The sequence below is a fragment of the Nicotiana tabacum genome, chromosome 6 (assembly GCF_000715075.1).
Source record: "Nicotiana tabacum cultivar K326 chromosome 6, ASM71507v2, whole genome shotgun sequence".
Classification (NCBI taxonomy): domain Eukaryota; kingdom Viridiplantae; phylum Streptophyta; class Magnoliopsida; order Solanales; family Solanaceae; genus Nicotiana; species Nicotiana tabacum.
In genome coordinates, this window is record NC_134085.1 from 54,929,541 (window position 1) to 54,952,408 (window position 22,868).

A 22,868-nucleotide genomic window follows, 5' to 3' on the forward strand; every position below is an offset into this window, starting at 1 on the left:
AACTTCAGTTGTGACTGCTGCAATTTCAAGTGCGAAATGAAAATTACAAGGAAATGTAATCCTAATACAAATAAATCATAACATCCTCTGGTGCAAGACTTTAGTTGCACCTACAATTCATACGTGTAGATCACAAATAACTTCTTCCAATTAGCCTCGTGCCATAGCCGTACATAAAAAGGGAGAAAACTCATGGCATTGCTTTCATCCACACAGTGAGGTGCTCCTAAGAAACGTAAAGCTAGAATATTGGAATACAAGGATCTAAAACATTAAACACACAGACCATTATTCATCCTCCCACAAACATCAGATGCCAATATCCAATGCTTCAATGGAGCAAAGATCTGTAAATTCTCAATTATTTGCGGCACTTCGAACTCAACAAACACCTTTAAGGATGTTTTTCAATTTTTCATTAGCTGCAACAAGTTCTGCTGCAATTCCTGGTTCATTTGCAGAATGACCTGCATCCGGGACGACCTATAATTACACAGAGAAACTGTCAGTTACCAATAACTTAGAAGTCTACATAGATCAACAATCGAGATTCTTATGTCAATTACACATAAAAAGAAAATGTAACCACAAACCCCTAATGTACACCGACATCCCCCCTCCCCCCACCCCCACACTAAAAAAAGAGCATGTACACAAATTTAAGTAAAACATTAGCTCATTTGCGAAGAGTACAAAACTTCTTCCTTTTTTTCAATTTAGTTTTCATGTGGTAAAGAAGGCCTTGTTTCTTCGGCTATTATATTTCCTGGGCAAAGGCAGCCTTGTTTCTTCAGCTATTACTTTTCCTAGGTAAATATCGTGCTGACTAAGTCATCCAAGTTCCCAGGGGTTGGAGGATTCAAACCACTGCATCAGCTCATTACATATCTTGATTTTAGTGAGTTTTCATTTCCCACACCCAAATACACATCAGATTCGAGGTTTTTTTTAAATATGAAATTAATATTTATTTGGTCTCAACCACATCCCAACTCTTCATAGAAATCTCAAATCAATGACTATTGGTAAATCTACCATGTTTGTACTAGGGGGGTCCCTTCGCTATTTCTGGTCCCAATCGCCAGTTTAACACTACCTTTGGTTTTTCTCGTCTCAAGATCTCTTCCCTCCAGTTCCTCTTTAAGAAAAACAAAAAATATTTTTTTTAAAAGAACTACTCTTCCCTCCAGATTAGTTGTAGGCATTTCTTTGTCCTCCTCTCTCCATATCAAATGGTGGAAGGCCCTCTTTTATTTAAGTCAGACGCCCAAGGGTGCAACTTTAAGATATTGCACCGGAAACTATGCATCTAAATATATATTTCAAGTCTATAAGACTAAATATGAGCACTCGGATAAATTCCCTAAAGAATATCTAGACAAATGTACTTTCATACAAAACATTCAAGTACGAAAACAAACTATCATTCAAGGGGTAATAGCCCAAAAAGAGGCAAATTGAGAAACAGATGGACCAGCTTAGGTTTGATCAACTTGAGAAGATGTAAGATGTGATTCATAACCCCCTTCACATATGTTGAATTTCCGCAACTACTTAACTTAACAAATCACATATTACTTACTATGAACTCTGCCTCTGGCCAAGCTTTATGAAGATCCCATGCTGACATCATTGGACAGCAAACATCGTATCTTCCCTGAAAGTGCATTTAGAAAATATTTCTTGCCTTCAGATTGTCCAGGAATTCAATTCACCTCAGATGCATGCAGAATATATAAGATTCAAGTTTAGTGTAGGGTTTTAAAGGGACACATATATACATCTTAGATTGACAATACATAATGACAAGAAAACAGTCAAACATAGTGACACTGACAGCTTAAATATGCATGTTCAATGATTAATTTAAGCCAATATCTGGTGGACCATACAGTTGTCAACTACACTAAGTGGATGTTTTAGGTAAACTCACATGATTACATCAAGAAGCACTATGGAAAATTAATGCACTCCCATTTTGGCAACATACATTCGAAACTCGGCCAGCTCTTTACTCGTATCATTATTTAAACTGTATTGGCAAGTTATAGAAAAAATATGGCAATGGAAAATATACTTTCAAAGAAATATCGTAATACATATAAAATCGCATAACTAAACTCCAGAAATCTGTTGAAAGAAAAACCTCATCCAATATTTTATCCAGCAATCTCATTTCTATCATAATCTTGTACTTCTTGCCGCTGTTGGCATTGTCTTCATATCACAGAGCTACTCACCATCCTGATCCTCATTACAAATACATAAACTCCCATCCCATCCCCCTTTCCCCCAATCAATGCAGGAACCAATCATATTTTGCAATCACAGCAATAATGTTCAGTAGCAAGCAATAGCAGATTTCAGTAACTAAGTCTTCATGCATTAGACGGATGACTAATGACCAAATTTAAGGTGGTGATTTTGTGGTTCGAAACACTCATTCTTAAGGAATAAAGTTAATGCTGGTGGATGGAAGTCATAATGGTACTTTAGGTGTATCCGACAATTACAGGGGCTAGCTCCGGATCTCATTGGGACAACTGCAGCCACTATATTAATTGAATCGCTTAGGCTGTGATACTCAATAGCAGGTAGCAGAAAAAGTGGTCACTCAAGGAGCTGCAAGTTGTTAATCATCCACAACAATTCTAACTGTGAGAGTAATAGAAAGAGTCCAGTTAAAACACCTCACAGATATATTCATAGAGCTATTATACCCACTTGGAGATGGCAGTCAGTTAATAGAGAGCAGCATAATATACCTCAAGCTAATTGTGTTGCAGCTTTCAAGTATGAGATCTTTATAGGTGTTCAACAGTCAAGAAACAGACTTATGATATGAAGTACAGGAATATCTCTTTTTTTTTCTTTTTTTTTTTTTTTTTTTTGCAGCACATAGTCCTGGAAAAAGGATTTTTTCATGCAGGTAACCCAGCAGGATCCTGTAGGGCCATAAAATTCGATAAGCCCTCTTAGGAGTTTGCTTGAATTGTGGCCACTGCCAAAGCAACAATTGCACAGGAAATCAACAAATGGGCAACCACTAAAAAGAAAAAGACAGTGGATAAACACTTGAGTATTTATGATGGTAGCGGAGACCAAAAATTCTAATTGCCAGTAAAGGCATGCCAAGGAATCGAGTGGGTTAAGAATGGATGCAAAATTGATTGTTGATATATGGTGTCTCCTCGGTTATGAACACTCCCATGGAACCATAATAGCACAATTATTTCGGAGCACATGAAGCCATGAATGCAAAAGTAAAGACACCAGACCAAGAAATTTCCTTCAAAATTTATTTGGAAAATTCAGGTCTCAAAAGTATCCAAAAGCATCACTGGGAGAAAAGTAAACACCCCTGTGTCCCATTCAACAAGGCAGTCACCAACAACCAGAATTAACAACATTGGCAGCCATTGATCCCCTACCGGCTACCACTACGTCCTGTATGTATGTCCTTAATTCACATTTCTTTCCCAATATCATTCTTTCCATGGAAAATCTCATCCAAATATGGAAAGAAAGTACATCGTCGGGATGTTTTGTGTTTCCAGATTGGCCTTCACATAACAGGGGAGTTTTGAACTATGAGAAAGCAATGCAAAGCAGAAGGTAGAAATGAAAGCAGAATTTACCTGAACAATTGTTGTCTTTATATGCTTTATCTTTTCAACATTATCTAGAAGGAAAGAATCCGAAGAAAAGAAGCCCTTATTGGTAAAGTAGTGGTTCTCAATCCTTGCAAATGCCTGAACAACACATGATATATTGATATTATAATAAAGAATGATAAAAATCTCTGTGATTGAAAATAATTGTTCACATTGCATATTCTAGAATATCATAATTCTAGAATATCATAATTTCAAAGTTAAGAGTAGAAAGAGTTCAAGAATATAGATGCAAAAGAAAAATGCTTTAACGGGAAGGTCAACGGAATACCGAACACACTTCATAAACGTACTCACCAAGGAGAAATCATCAACATCTCCTCTCTTTATGTTCTCTTCATCTGGGAGAAGGTGAGCAGTCATCATTTCCCATTTAGTCCATGCCCTAGCTGCTGCATACTAAAACAAATTAAGAACTTGAGACGAGCAAATTAGTATGTTTACAGTCTTTAATAGTGCTCTAGAATTATGTGGAGTTGATGTCATAATGTGGAGGCAATAGGAAAAACTGCCGCTTACAATGTCTGCAGCAGACAAAATTGGTATGCCATATCATCTTTGCTTCCAATCGTATTCAAATCCTTTGTGCTTCCAATTTTCTCTTATATCTTTTCATGACAAACTGAAAAATGGTCTCTTGACTTCTTTAGTTCTTTTTGATAAGGTAATGTAGATTTTGAGAAGAAAAAAAGGCTTCTTATATTTCTGTGTGTGTTTACATCCCATCAGCAAGGGAATTTATATAAAACTCCTAATGCTAATTAAGGAAATAAAATAAATCTATACCATCAATCCAGCTATCAAATCAAATCAAATCTCCTAAATATAATCAAATCTCCTTGATTCAATCAACACTACCCCTCAAGCTGGTGCAAAAATATCACACATGCCCAACTTGCAACTCAAACTATGAAAAGCTCGCTTGTTGAGACCTTTGGTAAACACATCAGCTAGTTGTTTTTCAGATGGCACATGAAACAAACTCAAAACACCAGTTGTAACTTTTTCTTTGATGAGTATCGATCAATTTCCACATGCTTTGTTCAGTCATGTTGGACTGGATTATGAGCTATACTGATGGCAGCCTTATTGTCACAGTACAAGTAAAGTTTTCCTTTTTCAGAAAGTCTCAATTTTCCTCTAGTAGCTTTTGTAGCCAAAGCAGTTCGCAAACACCCTGGGCCATAGCTCTATATTCTGCCTTCGCACTTGATCTAGCAACTACACTTTGCTTCTTGCTTCTCCAAGTAACCACGTTTCCACCCACGAATGTACAATAACCCGATGTAGATCTTCTGTCATCTAGAGATCCAGCCCAATTTGCGTCCATAAAGGCTTCTATTTGGAGGTGATCATGTTCGGAGAAAAGTAGACCTTTCCCTGGAGCTGACTTCAAATACCGCAAAATGTGAAAGACGGATTGCATATGAGGATCTTGGGGATCATGCATGAACTGACTCACCAGGCTGACTAAATAGGACATGTCCGGCCTAGTGTGGGAGAAATAAATGAGTCTTCCAACCAACCTCTGATATCTCTCCTAATCAACCGACTCTCCAACTCCGCTTTGTAACTTGTGATTGCTTTTGGTGGGCGATTATGCGGGTCAACAACTGTCATACCATCTTCTTTCAAGAGATACAGAATATACTTCCTTTGAGAGATAAAGATTCCTCTTTTGGATCTAGCAACCTCAATTCTCAAGAAGTATTGCAATTTTCCTAGATCCTTGATCTCAAATTCATGTGCCAACAACTTCTTCAATCGGGTCATCTCCTCTTTGTCATCTCATGTTATTACTATGTCATCAACATAAACTATGACAAGAGTGAGTTTACCCGTTTGATGTCTTATGAAAAGGGAGTGATCGGCATTGCTTTGTTGGTAACCCAGAGAACACTACTTTGCTGAATCTACCAAACAAAGCTCTGGGGAATTGCTTCAGTCCATACAAGGCTTTTCTTCAATCTGCATATCTTTCCTTGATTCTGTGCAGTATCAAATCCAGGAGAAATCTTCATATACACCTCTTCTTCTAAGTCTCCATGAAGAAATGCATTCTTCACATCAAACTGTTGCAAATTCCAATCAAGATAAACTGCACAAGATAAAAGAATTCTAATAGTGTTCATCTAAGCAACAGAGGCAAATGTCTCTTGATAATCCACTCCATAAGTCTGAGTGAATCCTTCAGCCACAAATCTTGCTTTGAATCTTTCAATTGAGCCATCAGCTTTGTGCTTCACAATGAAGACCCATTTGCAGCCATCCAACTTCTTGTCTTGTGGTGAAGTGACAAGTTCCCAAGTCTCATTTTTTGACAAGGCCTTCATTTCTTCAATCATAGCTTGCTTCCACGTAGGATCTGCAAAAGCTTCCCTCCAATTCTGGGAAATAGACACAGAAGAAATAGACAATGCAAAAACTCTATAGGAGGGAGACAAAGAATTATAGGAGACAAAATTAGATAAAGGGTACTTGGTGGTGCAAAATCTGACTCCTTTTTTGTGAGCAATAGGCACATCTAACTCATTAGAAAATGTACATAACTCACTAGTAGAAGAAAGTTCAATTTCGGTAGATTGCATGATGGTTTCCTCTGCTCTATTTCTCCTTGAGTAAGTTTTCAAATCAGGCCTATCCAAACGCTCAATAGTCTCCCCCTGAATTCTTTCTCCAATTTCACTTTTCCCTGTGACAACGTCATCAAGAGGTCAAGTAACGGAACTAGGTAGAATCACTTCTTCCTCCTTACCGCTATCCCTCGAAAGAGGTGATGAGGTAATACTGAAATAGGGATTAGATTCTCGAAAAGTAACATCCATGATAACAAAAGATCTCCTAGAGGGAGGATGATAACATTTGTAACATTTCAGTGTCGAGGAATACCCAATGAAAATATACTTTATAGCTCTAGGATCAAGTTTTCCAAAATAGTGTGGACAAAGCACGCACACTCAAACACCTTTGGAAGAACAGTATATTCATTCTTATCCTTTAAAGCTTCCAGAGGACTTTGAAACTTGAGGAGTTTATAAGTGGCATTCTGTTGATAAGATAGGCAGCCGCTAGAATAGCATCCCCCAGTAAGGTTTTGGTAGATGCACGGTGAACATAAGAGACCTTGCTACTTCTAACATATGCCTATTTTTTCTTTCAGCGACCTCATTTTGTGCACTAGTGTAAGGACAACTAGTCTGACAGACTATCCCATTGGACTCCAAATAAGAACCAAATCTTTTATCCACGTATTCGATGTAGTTGTCAGTTCTCAAGATTTTTATTTTCGCATCAAATTGAGTACAAATCATCTTATGAAATGACTGAAAACAAGAGAAAACTTAACTTTTGTCCTTTAACAAATATACCAAAGTCATCCTAGTGCAGTAATGAATAGTCATAAACGGAGTTGTGCTTCTATTATCACTCATAGGATAAGAGTTTTTAGTATGCTTGGCATATCACACGCATCACAGAACAAAGATTCAAATCGAGTCCTTGAAAACAAATCGGGATATAACTTCTTCAAAACAAAGAATGATGGTTTTCCTAACCGTCTATGCTGTTGTATTATTTCTTTGTTGACATCCTTACTTTCCCCAAAAAAAGGCTTGACCAGAATTTTGAATTCCATCTAATATATAATACCACTGCCAATCTTTTTTCCTGTTTGAAGATCCTCAAAAATACAATGATCGGAAAAGAACTCGAATTTACAGTTTAGAGCTTTGGTGATGGCACTATCAGATAAAAGATTGACAGGGAACCCAGGGACATGAAGCACGGATGATAGTTTAATATTAGGAGTACAAACAACAGAACTTGTTCCAGAGATAGGTGTTAAAGAACCATTGGCTATTTTAACATTACCTCCTTTGAGACATAGAGAATAGTTTTGAATGCCTTTAGAAGAGCCTATCATGTGTCTATTGCACCAGAATCAACAATCCAAGAATTAAGGTAAGAAGCAAAGACAGTACCTGATTGCACATAATTGGATATGGCAACATTAACGGAGTCAAGTTTGGCTAGGAGACGATGGAGAAGCTGAATTTCATCCAAAGACAAGATTTCTCCATAAACCGCCTCCTTGAATGTCTCCATATTTTCTGCCCAATCAAAAGGAAATCTAAATAAAATTGCTAAAAAATAATCTGTCTCGCCGGAAACCAAATCCAGCTCGACGGAACTAGAAGAAGTTTGTATTGCGAACGGCCACCAAGAGAGAGAAAACTCGACCTCTTTGATAAAAACGAAACCCTAGTGATGCGAGGGAGATCACTCACCTCAAAAAGGGGGCAATGACTCTGATACCAAATTGAAATGTGTAACCATCTCATCTAAAAGCTTAAGCTGTTAGAGAGAACACATTGTTATTTACTTAATTATGTTGTCAACATGCCCCTGCACGTGCGGACTTGATTCTTTTTGATGAGTCAAGCACGTGAAAATTCTTTTTGATATTGGGTGGCGGTGAGACTCGAACCCAAGATCTGAGCCTGCTCTGATGCCATGTAGATTTTGAGAAGAAAAGAAAGGGCTTCTTGTATTTTTGTGTGTGTTTACATCCCATGAGCAAGAAAATTTATACAAAGCTCCTAATGTTAATTAAGGAAATAAAATAAATATATACAATTAGTCCAGGTATCAAATCAAATCAAATCTCCTTGAATCATACTAATCAACTGGTAAAAGTTTCATTAATAAGGTACCAAGATGGTACAAAAAGTGACAAAGAGCACCTTCAAAAACAACCATCTCCTGCTAGCCTCCTAGTAAATCCAGAAAATCAATAAATTGTTGTTGTTCCATTGGTACACTGCTTTTACACCAATAAAACAACTTGTGAATATATTTTTTTCTAATTCTAAAATGCGATCCTTGTGTCCTTCAAAACAAGCAGGGTTCCTTTACGGCCATAAAGTCAAGAATATGCACAGAGGAATGCTTTTCCATATTTGCTCGAGTCTTCTAGGTACTCTCTAATTTTGCCCTCTTCCAACAGAGTCTGTGGCATTACCTGAGAGATACCACAAATGTTTAAGAATAAATCTCAGCACTGTCTAGCAATTCTACAATGGAGAAGAATATGATTCGCTGATTCTTGATCTCTTCACACATATAGCATCTATTACTTAGATTAAACCCCCTGTTTTGCAAATTATCTTGTGTCAAACATGCTTCCCAAGTTGCTATCCAACCAAAGCATGCCAACTTGACCGGAGCTTTTGTCTTCCAAATCATCTTCCAAGGCCAATTGTTAACCCTGTGACTTAACTTCTTAATCAGCATATTATAACAGCTTCTGACTGCCCAGATCAGTGCATCCACCTTACTATGATTAATTGAGACTAAGTCAAGCTACTGAAGTAAAAGACAATAATCATCTACCTCCCGTTAAATCTGCAAGGTTCATGCAAATACATAGGCCCCTTCCCTTCTCTTTTGGATAAATGTGGTGGTTTAGAAGGCGTTTTCCAATCTCCGGTCCCTATGAGCGAAGGGTTAGGCAGGTAGTATGGGCCCCCGGTTGTTCAAGTTTCTTTGAGCTCCACCTGCCATCCTGCCTCTGTGTGAAAATCACCAATCATACCATCCTTATTAACAGAGTACTTGAATAGAATAGGATACTTAGATTTCAAGCATCTTCCCCTATCCATAAATCTGTCCAAAATTTAATTCTTTGCCCATTCCTAACTTCCAATTTAGTAAATTTCCAAAATTCTTCCTAAAGTTTACTAATACACTTACAAATACACTTACAGATGCCTCCTTTTGCATTCAAGTGTAAAGAGGAAGGTCTCCACTCAACCTTGTTACCAGAAATAGCATTGATCAGCTTCTTCCATACATAATCCCCGTCATGTGTGTATCTCCATAACCATTGGAAAAGTAGGCTCTTATTGTGAACTTTTAGAGTTCTTATACCCAAGCCACCCCCTTCTTAATCGTTCAACACCACTTGTCATTTGACTAAATGCATCTTCTTCTTTAGTAGCACTGTCATCCCGTAGAAACTTATTTCTCATGGTATTCATCTTTTTCTCGATTACAAAGGCACAGCAAAGAGGGACAGCAAGTAGTAGGTTGGCATTCCATCTAACACACTACTTATTAATGTAAGTCTGCCTCTCATAGAAAAAATATTGTTTCTTCGAGGGAACCAACTTATTAGCACATCTATCAAAGACCCGTTGCCAAATATTCTGATCATTTTTCTTTGCACCCGGAGGAAGCCCCTAGATATATTGTTGGAAATTTCTTAACCTTACAACCCAAAATAGCAGCCAACTCCTCAACTGTGTTATCAGCATCAATGCTAAATATGCTACTTTTGGCCATATTAGTTCTTAATCCAGTGACTACTTCAAAAATTACCAGAACTCCTTTGAGGTATAGTATTTGCGCTTTCTAAGCTTCACAAAAAAGGAGGGTGTCATCAGCACATAAGATATGAGAAATTATGACTCTATTATCACCAGTTCTGCCAAAGTGCATTCCCTTAATCCATCCCAACTTCTCTACCTTTATTAACATCCTACTAAGAACTTCCATCACTAGAGTAAACAATATGGGGACAGATTGTCCCCTTGTCTCAAACTCCTTTGAGATCTAAAACAGTCTTGGGGATTTCCATTTATCAATACAAAAAGCTGACAGTAGATATACAGCACTTGATCCACTTAATCCATCTGTCACAAAAATTCATTTGCTTTAGAATACTTAGCAAACAAGACCAATTTACATGATCATAAAATTTCTCAAGATCCAGTTTGCAAGCAACACCTCTTTTCTTCATTCTCAATAGATTGTCAACACTCTCATTGGCAACCGTAGCAGCATCAATTATTTGTCTACCCTTTAATTTAAGTCTTTCTGCCAGCAACTTTGCAATGATCTAATAAACACTTCCCAATAGACTTATATGTTTGAAATTTTTCACCTCTGCAACTCTTTTTTTCTTGGGGATCAATGCAATGAAAGAATTCATACTCCTGACAAAGGAACCTTTTTTATAAAATGCCTCCACAATTTGCCACATCATCTTTAACTGTATTCCAGCATTTTTGGAAAAAATAAAGGTTGAAGCCATCAGGTCCTAGTGCCTTATCACTTCTGAATGATTTAGTAACATTTTCAAACTCTTCCATGGAGAAAGGTCTCTGCAGCCATTCCTTATCCTCATCAGAAAGTGTCATCAAATTATCATCTTCCCAACTTGGCCTCCAGTCTTCAGTTTCACTAAACAACTTCTCATAGAAATCCTAAATATGTATTTTGATTATGTCATCATCCCCCAACTCTCCATTAATTTCTATCTTGTCAATACAATTGAATCTCTTATGGGCATCGGCTTGCCTATGAAAATATTTTGTGTTTCTATGCCCCTGCTCAAGTCAAATGCATCTGGACTTTTGTCTCCATGAGATCTCCTCAACTTTTGCCACTCCTCCGGCTCCATCATGATAGAGTTTCTTTTAGAGTCTAAATGTTCTTCATCCTGATTAAGTACCATACCATGATCAGTTTCTTCCAGCCTGGCCAAGGCCTTACTCTTCTTGTCCTCTAGCTTACCAAAAACCACTTTATTCCCTAATTTAAATCACCTTTCAAATGTATAAGTTTCTTTGGAAAAACAGCATCGGGATCACCTGGTAGATCATAGGATTTCCACCAATTGTCAATTAGTTCTAAGAAAGCCTTATGCTCCAACCACATATTTACAAACTTAAAGTACCTTTTTCCTACGCTGCAATCTCCACAATCTAATAGGATTGCACAATGATCTGAAGTAGTTCTAGGAAGGACCCTCTATTTCAAGAATTTAAATTGTTCATCCCAATCTTCTGATAAAAAAAACTATCTATGTTGGATGCACTTTGACTATTTCTCCCCCTAAACCAAGTATAAGAGCCTCCATGAAAAGGAAGATCAAACAAAGATTGTTCATGCATAAATTTTGATAACTCTCTCATAGCTCTAGTATTCTTGGCTCTTCCCCTCTTCTCCTCTTCAAACCTAAATACATTAAAATCTCCCCACACTACCCATGGTTGTGACATAATTCCGTTGATTGCTGCAAGTTCCTTCCATAAACCTTTTCTTTATTTTCCATCACAAGGACCATAAACTCTAGTGAAAGCATGTTGATATCCAGAATTTTCTCCTTCTAGCACGATCGTAGCTGAATGTTGACCCATAATGTTCTCCGAACAATTCCATCTTCTTTTATGCTAGAATATAATAATCTTACCACTACTACCCTGAGCTTCCAATTCAACTCACTCAGTCCACTAAAACCACCCAAGCTGTCTGATGATACAATCTAAATTCATCTTTTTTGTTTTTGTTTCTGTTAAGTGTGTCAGCCTTCCATTTACATAAAACTAATTTAACCAACTCCCTTTTGTCTGCCTTGTTAACACCCCTCACATTCGAACATATAATTTTCAACTTCATTGATCAACTGGCAATGCTGTCCTTCCCTTGCCTCTACCCCATTTACTTGCATCACCTTCGAAGCATATCCTAAACTCCAGTAATTTCAATTCTCTCACATTTTTTGCTTGGAGAAACAGTACTCGGTGAACCAGATGTAGAAGAGTTTTCGGATCTTTCACTATCAATCTGCATAAGTAACTCCATAAGTTATTCCCCAATATCTTCTGTCTTTTTCCCCAACTGCATGCTAATTTTTGTCATGTTTCATTTTACCCAAACTGAAGCTTGCAAGTGAATTAACTTCTGCTCGATATTGAGCGCTTGATTCTCATACCACGAAAGCATCAAAATACCCTAGGCTTCATCAACTTCTAGTCTTTCTTCAACTTCTAGTCTCTATTCATAGCTAAACAGTAACTATTCATCTTCTTGTTTGCTATTGGAATAGTTATTCATCGGATTCCCCACACCCTCTCCATTCATGCCTGGGTTATCTTCCTCAGGTAGAAGATTCTCCAACTCTTCTTATCTTCCCTCTTTGTGTTTCTTACCATTCAACTGCCCAAAATCTCTCATTTGGTTTTCTTGTTGTTGTATATCTTCCATGTCCTTCTCCTCCAAAGAAAAGGTTTTCGCTTTTATCGCCTCAACTTCAACAGCTAAAGGATCGAAAAGAGTTGGATAATTCTAGATCTCCAGTAGTAAAAGAAGACTTCTAGATATATGGGTCGACCACTTTTACTCTATAACAAACTTTCTGGCCCATCTTTCTCCGATTAAAACTCTCTTTTGGGCCTGTCTTCTGTTTTGGATTATTAATGCCCTTCAGCCCAGTATATTTACCTGTCTTGTTTGCGTTAGAGGTATTAAAGAGCCCAGATTTATTAAAGGACGCCTTTACTCTATAACGAACTTTCTGGCCCATGTTTCTCCGATTAAAACTCTCTTTTAGGCCTGCCTTCTGTTTTGGATTATTAGTGCCCTTCACCCGAGTATATTTACCCGTCTTGTTTGCGTTAGAGTTATTAAAGAGCCCAGATTTATTAAAGGACACCTGATCCTTTCCTTTAACCGACGCGTGTCCCATTCCCAAACGCAATTTTAAGTTTTTAAAAACTCGTGGCATGTGTCTCCGTTCCTTGTACTTCGGTTGTCTTGGAACTCGAGGGCGCCGACTGTCTCTCATTAATGCGACGCTTAGAGTTCTGAGATACTCTCTTATAATCATCCTCTCTTTTTCGGTCACCTTCTCGAAAAGCAATGATCGTCGAAAGCGAAAGCTATCGGAAAAGATGGTTAGGGAGAGAATTAGGAAAGGTTACACATCTCCCAAGAGAGGGCATTTTTTCCCATTACTAATCCATGCATAACTTATTTCTTGACTTCTTTAGTTAAGAGAATATAGTGGTTTATGTGCAGTAAGTATCATGAATACTTCAAACTTTTCTATCTCAATAACATTACCCGTAAGCCACTAACACATGAACAAAAAGAGCTTCAACCATTGTTGATTATTAAAAATTAAATCAAGTTATACAGAAAAGAAAAAAACACCTAGATTTATTCAAAAGTTTCTGATCTCAGGGGATATGTATGTTGTATTTCACCAATAGGCAAAAGTGAAACATCAAAGGATATCACAGGAAATAAGAAGACAGTTGCATCATTTTTATTTTTATTTATTTACTTTTTGTCTACCTTAAAAAGGCAGGAAACTTTTAAATACCTAGAATGTAACGACCCGATCGGTCGTTTTGAGAATTAGCATCCCGTTCGGCAGCTTAAGGTCTCGAGCAGCTTTGTATTATGTGTTATGACTTGCGTGTGTGGTCGAGTTCAGTTCACGGTTTTAGAAGCTTAAGCGGTAAGAGTTGACCGGAGTTTGATTTTTGTGTAAACGACTCCGAAATGGCATTTTGATGGTTCCAATAGCTTCGTATGGTGATTCTGGACTTGGGTGTGTGTCCGGATTTGGATTTGGAGGTCCGTAGGATAATTTGAAGCATTTTGGTGAAAATTGAAAAGTTGAAGTTTTGAATGGTTAAGAGGTTTGACCGAGAGTTGACTTTGTTAATATCGGGCTCGGATTGCGATTCTGAGAGTTGGATTAGATCCATTATGTCATTTGCAACTTGCATGCAAAATTTGACACCATTCCGGGCTGATTTGATATGATTCGGCCAGTTGTAGAAGTTGAAAGTTCATAAGTTCATTAAGTTCGATTTGAGGTGCGATTCATAGTTTTGATGTTGTTCGATATGATTTGAGGCCTCGAGCAGGTCCGCGTTATGCTATGGAATTTGTTGGTATGTTCGGACGGGGTCCCGGGGACCCTGGTTATCGGATGGGCTTCGAGCCATTCCGTCATGTTTTAGAGTTGCTGGTTTTCTGATGCTTTAGGTACTCTATGCGATCACGTATTCACTGTCGCGATCGCGATGTGTTGTGGGAGCTGGCCATGATTCCTCTTCGCGTTCGCATAGCTCTTTCCGCATTCGCGATGCTTGACTTGGTTGTAAGTCGCGTTCGTGTTTCTTCTTTTGCGATCGCGTAGTGCATTTTTGGGGACGTCATTGTTTCTTCTTCGCAATCGCATATGTATTTCTGCGATCTATATCTGGGCAGAATATAAAAGTACTCAATTTCAAGGGTTAGCCATTTTTATCATATTTTGAGTTGTAGACTTCGGATTTGGGCGATTTTTGAAGGTCTCTTCGCGTGTTGGTTTGGGATAAGTGTTCTCTACCCGGATTTGATTTTATTTCATGATTCCATCTTTATTTTTATCATTAAATTAGTGAATTGAATGGAAGAAAATGGGAAATTTTGTAAAAATCTTTCAAAATGTAAAATGAGAATTTGAAGGGCGAGTCGTTATCGGAATTTGATAATTTTGGTATGGTTGGACTCGTATCGGAATGGCTGTTCAGATTTTATGAATTTTGTCAAGTTCCGAGGTGTGGACCCGGGGTTGACTTTTTGGGTTGAATTTTTAGTTTTAATTAAAGATTGAAGCTTTATTATCCGGAATTGTTTCCTATGAGTTTTATTTATGATTTGAAGTTATTTTGGCTAGATTTGAGCCGTCCAGAGGTTGTTTCACTCGAGAAGGTTATTTTAGAGTATTGGTCTAGCTTCTTTGAGATAAGTATCTTGCCTAACTTCGTATGGGAGAACTACCCCTTAGGATTTGAGTCATTTGTGCTAATTGTGTCATGTGAAGGCCGTGTACGCGAGGTGACGAGTACGTACTCGGGCTTAATCGTGGAAATTTGACTGTTTAGAGCCCTTAGGTTCTTATGTTCATTAGATATGAAGTTGTTTTATCATGTTAAATCCTCCATTTATTAAATTTACCCTATCGTGTCTTATTTGGAATTAATTGATTCATGTTTTACCCTTGTTGCCAATTGAACTCTTATGTCTTAATTGAAGTTGTTGCCTCTTTTATTGTCATGCTATCTTTTCCGAAATTGCTTATCCTTAATTGAAGTTATTATTATCTTTTCCGTAACTGTTTATCCTTAATTGAAATTATTATCTTTTCTGTATCTGCTTGTCCTTAATTGAAATTGTTGTTATCTCTTCCGTAATTGCTCAACCTTAAATGAAGTTTTGTTATCCCTTTTCATTGTTGATTTATCCTTATTTGGAATCATTGATTCATGATATCTCTTTTATCGTCGAATTGTACTTTTGTGGAATCATTGTTACACATTATCTCTCCCTTGTTGAGCTATTCTTGTTGAGACCATTATTCCCTGTTGTGTCTTTCGTTGTGAGCTCGTTCTTCCGTTTCTTTGTGTTCTGAAGTTCTTGTGTTGATTTAATTGCCGTATTCTCGTGTTATTATTGGTGTTGCTGTTGTACTTAGTGTTGTTGAGCCGAGGGCTATGCATGGTTGTGGTATTGAAACTGTTTTGAGGAAATGTTGTGGCATATGGGCACATGTTGTGAAATTCATTTTATTGTGTTGTTATGTTTTGGCACACATGGTATTGTTGAGAAGATTGTCGGGGTGTTCGCACGTGAGTTGTCCGTGCTGATGTTATTATTAATATTTGCACATGCGGCATGACAAGGCGGCTATATATGTGGGTTTGCGCATGTGGCGAGACAAGGTGGGAATATTATTATACGCGTGCGTCAAGACAAAGCGAGCATTTACTTTATTATAGCGCACGTGGCGAGACAAGGTAGGTTATGCCGAGGAATGATTTGTGATGACTTGTGATGGCATGGGGGCTTTGTTGTTGCTGATATTTGTGTAGTGGCGTGCCCACCTTGTGCGAGTTATACCTTGTACATTTTGGGGTGATCGTTTCTTATGTGCCATTCATTGTCTCTACTCTTACTTGTTGACTTGAATTGTGATAGAATACTGGCACAAGCATACGAGTAATTAATCACCCATATCGGTTTAAGAAGATGAATCATGATGTTATTGACCATTTACATGTACTCTCGTTTACTTGCCTTCTGTGGGAGAGTTGTTTTATTGGCACATGAGCTGTCTATGCGGTCATGAGTCATTGTTATTGTTGGCACGTGAGTAGTCCGTGCGGATATTAGATATTGTCACTCTCTTGACACGTGAGTCATCCGTACGGTTATGAAGTGTAATGTGGCCACAAAATGCCAAGTGATTAGGGTTCATGAATCGGGACCCATGATTTGTGATTATGAGGTTTGGTACCTCGTGGAAATTCTTGAATAAATCTGGTGTGAAAACGGTTGTTCTTATAGGGTTGTTACTTGTTTTCCTTTATTTTGTTTCGTCGGGCTTAAACTGTGCTCAGCTTACTCGATAGCGTTGTTGCATGTTTGTTCCCTGTTGCTAATTGTTGCTCTTAGTTTCCTATTACAAGCATTGTTTTGTTATTGTTATCATGCTTAGCTCTATATTGATATTGTCCCCTGATAGTCCACATTTATACTTGTTCAGGTTGCTTAGTCCAGTAGGTATCTCGACTATTCCTCGTCACTAATCTATCGAGGTTAGTCTTGATACTTACTGGGTACCGCTGTGGTGTACACATGCTATGCTTTCTGCACATTTTTGTGCAGATCCAGGTACCTCGGATGTTGTTGATCATTAGCTAGTTGGTCGAGCATTGCTGTGGAGACTCAAGGTAAACCTGCTGTTGCGTTCACATGCCTTGGAGTCACCTTCTGAAATTTTACTTCGTACTGTTTATTGCTATTCCGGAACAGTTGTAATTAGGGATTTTCTAGTAAACTCGTTAGAGCTTATGACTTGTACTACCGGTTTTGGGATATTATTTCATGTTGGAAATGTTGGTTTCATTTAGAAATATTTGGTTTCTGCTTATTAGATTTTGTTGGTTAATTTCTATTAATTAATTCAGTAAGTGTTAGGCTTACCTAGTCGTAGAGACTAGGTGCCGTCACGACATACTACAGAGGAAAATTGGGGTCGTGACATAGAAGTTCCCAGGTGCATAAGAGGAATTGCTAAAACATATTCAAAATTCAAAAATCCGGAATGGTAAAGAAACAGGCCGTACACAACGAAACATCATCTTCTTACCTGTGTTTCTAGGTCATCAGAATTTAATCTCTTGTGGTAGGCCTCAACAAAACACTTCCTTTCATTCTCTGGAATCATATCTCTGAATGGCTCCCAAGCTGCAACAGATCACAAAATAAAGAGGCATTAACTTCCAAAGCTACATCTTCAGTCCCCTTATACATTATCCCAAATGAAAACAACACCTTAATGATCAGACCTATAAACGTCATCCCAAATGAAAACAACACCTTAATGATGATTAGACCTAGACACTTGTCAATTTCCCAGTTTTGAGTAAGCAATTACTACTTAATACAATGTGCTTGTAAGCAGCTTTAGTAAGACAACTGCTTAGTTAAAATTTGAAAAGATTCATTAAAAGGAGTGACTCGCATAGACCTATCACAAGCTCGTCAGAGTTCACAAAATTAGAAATACACTCTGGAGAATGCATTTCATTCATGGACTAGAGATAAAGAACTACTTAAAACTTTGGCTTAGAAGTGAGTTTTCAAAGATCCACAAGTGAATGGAAAAGTTGTTCCTTATCTTCATACGGAAAAATCACATAGGAACTCCCACGCCAAATTAGTGTACATTTATACCCTACATATAATTCAAGTTCATCCACAACAAAACTAATACATTCAAGTATCGGATGAAATAGTTTACAGATTCTAGAACATCTCGATACAGCTGCTCACTAGTTACAGTTAGTTGATTTTTCTTCAGCCATTATGTACTCAATCAAATGAACGCATGATATTCAGAAGCTTACCATCAGGGAATATTGCAGCAGCTCCACCCTCATAAAACCAATCAATTTCTTTCTTCCGCAACAAAAATATTCCTCTGAGAATGATACCAGTAACCTTAACAGAAAGGAAATTTAAAATATTTAGCAATAACATCGATTTAACATGATTTTGAAAACAGAATCTATAATTTCCCCCTAATAAGTTCTAAAAACCCTGAACTTAAAGAATAATTAGTCATGTATTAAACCTTGTCAGGATGTGATATGCTGTATGCAAGAGCGAGAGTGCTTCCCCATGAGCCACCAAATACCTGCACAAAAATCACGCTTATGAGAGGCTTATGAAGTACCATCCACCAAGCAGTCACAAATGGAGAGCTTATTTGCACCTGCCATTCTGGAATCTCTAAGTGCTCTCTTAATCTTTCAATATCCCCAACAAGATCCCATGTTGTATTCTCCTCCAAGCAAGCATGAGGCTTGCTTTTACCTGCACCTCTCTGGAAGATAGCAATGTCTTCATTAGAAAAAGCAGAGTGCATGGACTAGCTCTTAAATAAGAATATCTACCTGATCTAACAGAATGATTCGGTAGAAGCCAGGATCAAAGAACCTCCTGTTATTTGGTGAAGTCCCACCTCCAGGGCCTCCATGGAGAAAAACTACTGGCTGCAAATATGGAACTAATTTTCAAAATGACTATATACACCAACACATCATTGCTAAAAGCAGATTTCACCATCTTGGAAGGTGACAGAACCAACAACAACAACCCAGTAGAATCCTACTAGTGGGGTCTGCAACAATTATTTCAACAACCCAGTGACAGAACCATTATTTCAAAATCCAAAAAGCGTAAAAAAGCAACAAGGTCCTTGGGGCTTGAAGTGAACCGACAAGTGAAGCGCACAATTTAGGAAAATAAAAAGAGTACCATATGATTATGAATTTAGTACTACAATAATCAATTTCAAACTAATTTCAACATCAACGTACAATAAAGCCGATATCAATCCAACTCCTCAAAGATGAGAATCAAAGATTCGATTGTTTCTCGACAGATCATTTGCGAGAGCATGCATGAATGGCTTCACCCATGAAGCGATGGCCCCTCACTTTGCATCACTTCATCGCTTTAATTGTCGAAGCGATGGCTCTAATAAAATTGGACAGAACAACTCTACTTCTGCATCATGTGAAGACATCAGAGAGTAGGAACATGAGAACATGTGGCCTAACTTGGAATAGGCATATATATCACTTTCCGATAAAATAATGTTGTCCGCCAAAAAGAGGGAAACTGATCAATCACTTATGGAGTCACAAGAAAAATGCACTCTTCATATGCTTGCTCCCTCACCTTCCACAATTTCTCCTAGTAAGGAAAAGAGAGTTGGGACTCCTTTGAGAAAGTGGAACACATGTAAGGTTGAAATCTGATACTGCCTTTGCAATTTGCAAAAGGTTATCGTAAGGTAGGCAAGCAAACTTAGAACTTTAAGTGGCCACGTACTAGGAATACTTGGATCTTTCCAAAAACGTTGTAAAACTCAAACTTGTTTAATTTTCTGACTCAGGATGCCAAATTAACATTTATTACCAATCAAGCCTGGATTTCAGAAGAAATAAAACAAGGATAAATTACCAAAGAACAGAAAATGGAAGGGGCCATACTTGATTAAATTCAACACTACCTTCCTAGAGGTACCAAATAGCTCTTCATTTCAGCAACTTTTCTAAGCCCCTTATCTGCCCCATTTTCCTTTCTAGAAGTAGTAAAATCAGTGTCCCCTTTCCCAAAGTAGATCTTGTATTCCAAAAAAAGTCCTTCATTATAACATGATTGAGTTTGATACAAGGGAAAAGGGTCAAATTTACCCCTTTACTCTGGGATAATATCAACATTTAACCTTCGTTATACTATCCAGCCGAATTTACCCCTACTATTATACTATCCGGCAAAATTTACCCCTAATGTTAGTAAACTTTTAAAACTTACCCCAACCCTAAAGGCAATCCACAATCTCCTAAAAATTACTCACAATCTTGTAACCCCTCTATAGAGCTAGCACCCTCTTGGTGCTATCAGGGAGTTATACAGGCTTTTTTTCCCCTTTCCTGACTGCAACCATAAGATCAAGATCAAAAGTTACAGGGTTAGTTTCACTCTCTTCATCTTGAGATCTGCCTACTAAGGTTTCCTTCGCTGTTGTTGCTTAGGTAAGTTTGGTATAACTGTCTAAGCCATAAAAGGGACGGAAGATAAGAAGAAGAGTGTGAATCATCAAAAATAAAGTCAAATTAAATCCACCAAGAAATATGTGATTCATTTTGACAAGTAAAAGAATTTCATTAGATTGACATCAAGAGTGTGCTAGCTCTACAAAAGGATTACAAGATTGTGGGTAATTTTAAGGAGATTTTGGGTTGCCTTTAGGGTTGGGGGTAATTTTTAAAAGTTTGCTAACGATAGGGGTAAATTTTCGCCAGTAGGGGTAAATTTGGCCGAATAGTATAACGAAGGTTAAATACAGACAACATTTGAAAGTAAAAAGGTAAATTTGGCCCTTTTCCCATGATAAATCGGGCAGCAGAGAAACAATAGAGCACTTTCAGGAAGAGGCGGAAGTAATCGCATATAATGACTTCTAGAGTTGATTTGTGAAGTTTGAGAAGCTTGTCCCAAAATATCTAAGAGAATAAAGCGGGCGTTTGTGCAACGAAAATGTCACACTGAAATAAAAACATAGAGTAATATTAGTTCACATTAAAGTGATTGTTTTTGAAGAACAGTTTCAATTATGGAAATTGATCAAACCATCAAGGTAATAGAATAGACGCCAACAACTACGCCTCCACGTAACTGAACAGACTAAAAAGAAAAACTGAGTCGAGCAATAACAGACAAAGAGCATCTTAGCTCTTAACTCACCTTATCTTCAAGGGAAGATTTAAATAAATAAAGATCCATTATGTATATTTAACAGCAATTCTCAGATTTTTAAGTAATTGCTTTCTCTTTTAATCTTTCTCCTCGACACTGGCATAAAAATCAGTTTGATTTGTTCAAGAAGCATGAATAGATTCTGTTCCAATGCCAACATAACAAGAGAGTGGAAAGAGAAAATAGGGGGAAAAAAACTCACATGGCCATTAGGATTTCCTGACTGCTCCCAGTATATAGTATGAAGGTCTGAAACTTTCAAAAACCCAGTACTATATGGCTCTATAGAAGGGTATAGATTCTTGTTCAATTCAGGAAATTCTTTCTTCAAATCCATTTGATCCACTATTAATTGTTCCTCACTTTCACAATCAAGATTCTGAGCTCGTAACAATAACTTCTTCCTCCCTGCAAAGTTAGCACCAACCACGAAACACATGATCCATCTCAGATATACCAAAGCAGATTAAGTGACAAAACTAAATGAAAAAAATCTATTTTAAAAACACTCATTTAAGCAAAATCCAAAGAAAAACAAACAGAATGAAATATATGATATGCTCATCTTGTCATTCTCCAGTAGTTTCACAGTTAAATCAAGTGATAAGAAAATGAAAAACACTGTCTTTGACACCGATATGAGCAAATTCCAGAGCAAACACAAATGGAACAAAAAAGTACGAAAATACCCATCTAATCATTTTCCTCAATTGTCATCTAAAGGCAACAAGAAAAAAAACCACCCAACTTTAACATCTGGATTATAATTCTGCAAGAAATACTTTGATTTTGACGGGTCAATCAAGCAGAAAATTCACCTATAACAAAAAAGTATTGCTAATACCAAACCAATAATTTTCCTTTACTTTCACATTTCAGTCACTTATAGTTGTCATCTAAAGATGAAAAAAGCCTCAGCTTTACCCTCAGAATTGTATTTCTGCAAAAATCTTGGCAAATAAATTTTGATATTTAAGGGTCCATCAAGCAGTACTTTTGCACACAAACAAATAGAGAGAAAGAGATAGAAACCTGAGATGGGGGTGATGGGAAGCGAAAAGATGCAAGTAGTTGGGGGTGGTGAAGTAGAAGAGACCGGCAAATATGCCAAAGTACTACTCCTAGTAGTAGTGTAGGGAGGAAATAACGAGGGAGTCCCAATTGTTGTTGTTGATGCTGCTGCTGCTGCTGCTAGCCTCATTGGTGATGTCGAATATCACATTCACTGTGCTACTACAACCGAGGATATCAGCATTATGAGAGCTATTGACATAAAACACATTAATTCCAACTTATGTGTTACTATTAACTATTAATACTAATATCAGTTGAACAATTACTTTAAACGATTATAAATGCTTAGAAATGACAAAAGGTGAAGTATATAATAGTATGCTTAAAAATGACAAAATGTATAGTATATAATAGTATGCTTAAAAATGACAAAAATTACCCTCCTCGTTTTAATTTATGTGAATCTATTTCATTTTAAATCCGTGCCAAAAAAAATGTCCACTT

General features: G+C 37.5%; 1 protein-coding gene across 1 annotated transcript; it reads right to left on the bottom strand.

The window, feature by feature from the left end:
• Positions 1-3: 3 nt before the first annotated feature.
• On the bottom strand, positions 4-22,629 carry LOC107817684 (proline iminopeptidase). The gene is made up of 11 exons (XM_016643548.2): positions 22,383-22,629; positions 21,553-21,758; positions 18,977-19,075; positions 18,796-18,906; positions 18,655-18,717; positions 18,428-18,521; positions 17,668-17,765; positions 3,972-4,073; positions 3,639-3,752; positions 1,583-1,657; positions 4-483 (listed from the first exon to the last, which is right to left on the bottom strand). Exons 1-11 carry the CDS (start codon positions 22,549-22,551, stop codon positions 382-384), a joined length of 1,233 nt encoding a protein of 410 aa, XP_016499034.1. The 5' UTR covers positions 22,552-22,629; the 3' UTR covers positions 4-381.
• Between the last annotated feature and the right edge of the window lie 239 nt (positions 22,630-22,868).

Bases quoted from the DNA above. Each gene is read 5' to 3' on its own strand.
- LOC107817684 (XM_016643548.2), bottom strand. From the start codon at position 22,551: ATGAGGCTAGCAGCAGCAGCAGCAGCATCAACAACAACAATTGGGACT. The intron at 3,753-3,971 runs GTGAGTACGTTT...TGTGTTGTTCAG, and splicing joins ATGTTGATGATTTCTCCTTG to GCATTTGCAAGGATTGAGAA. The intron at 484-1,582 runs GTAAGTAATATG...GTGTAATTATAG, and splicing joins GGCCAGAGGCAGAGTTCATA to GTCGTCCCGGATGCAGGTCA.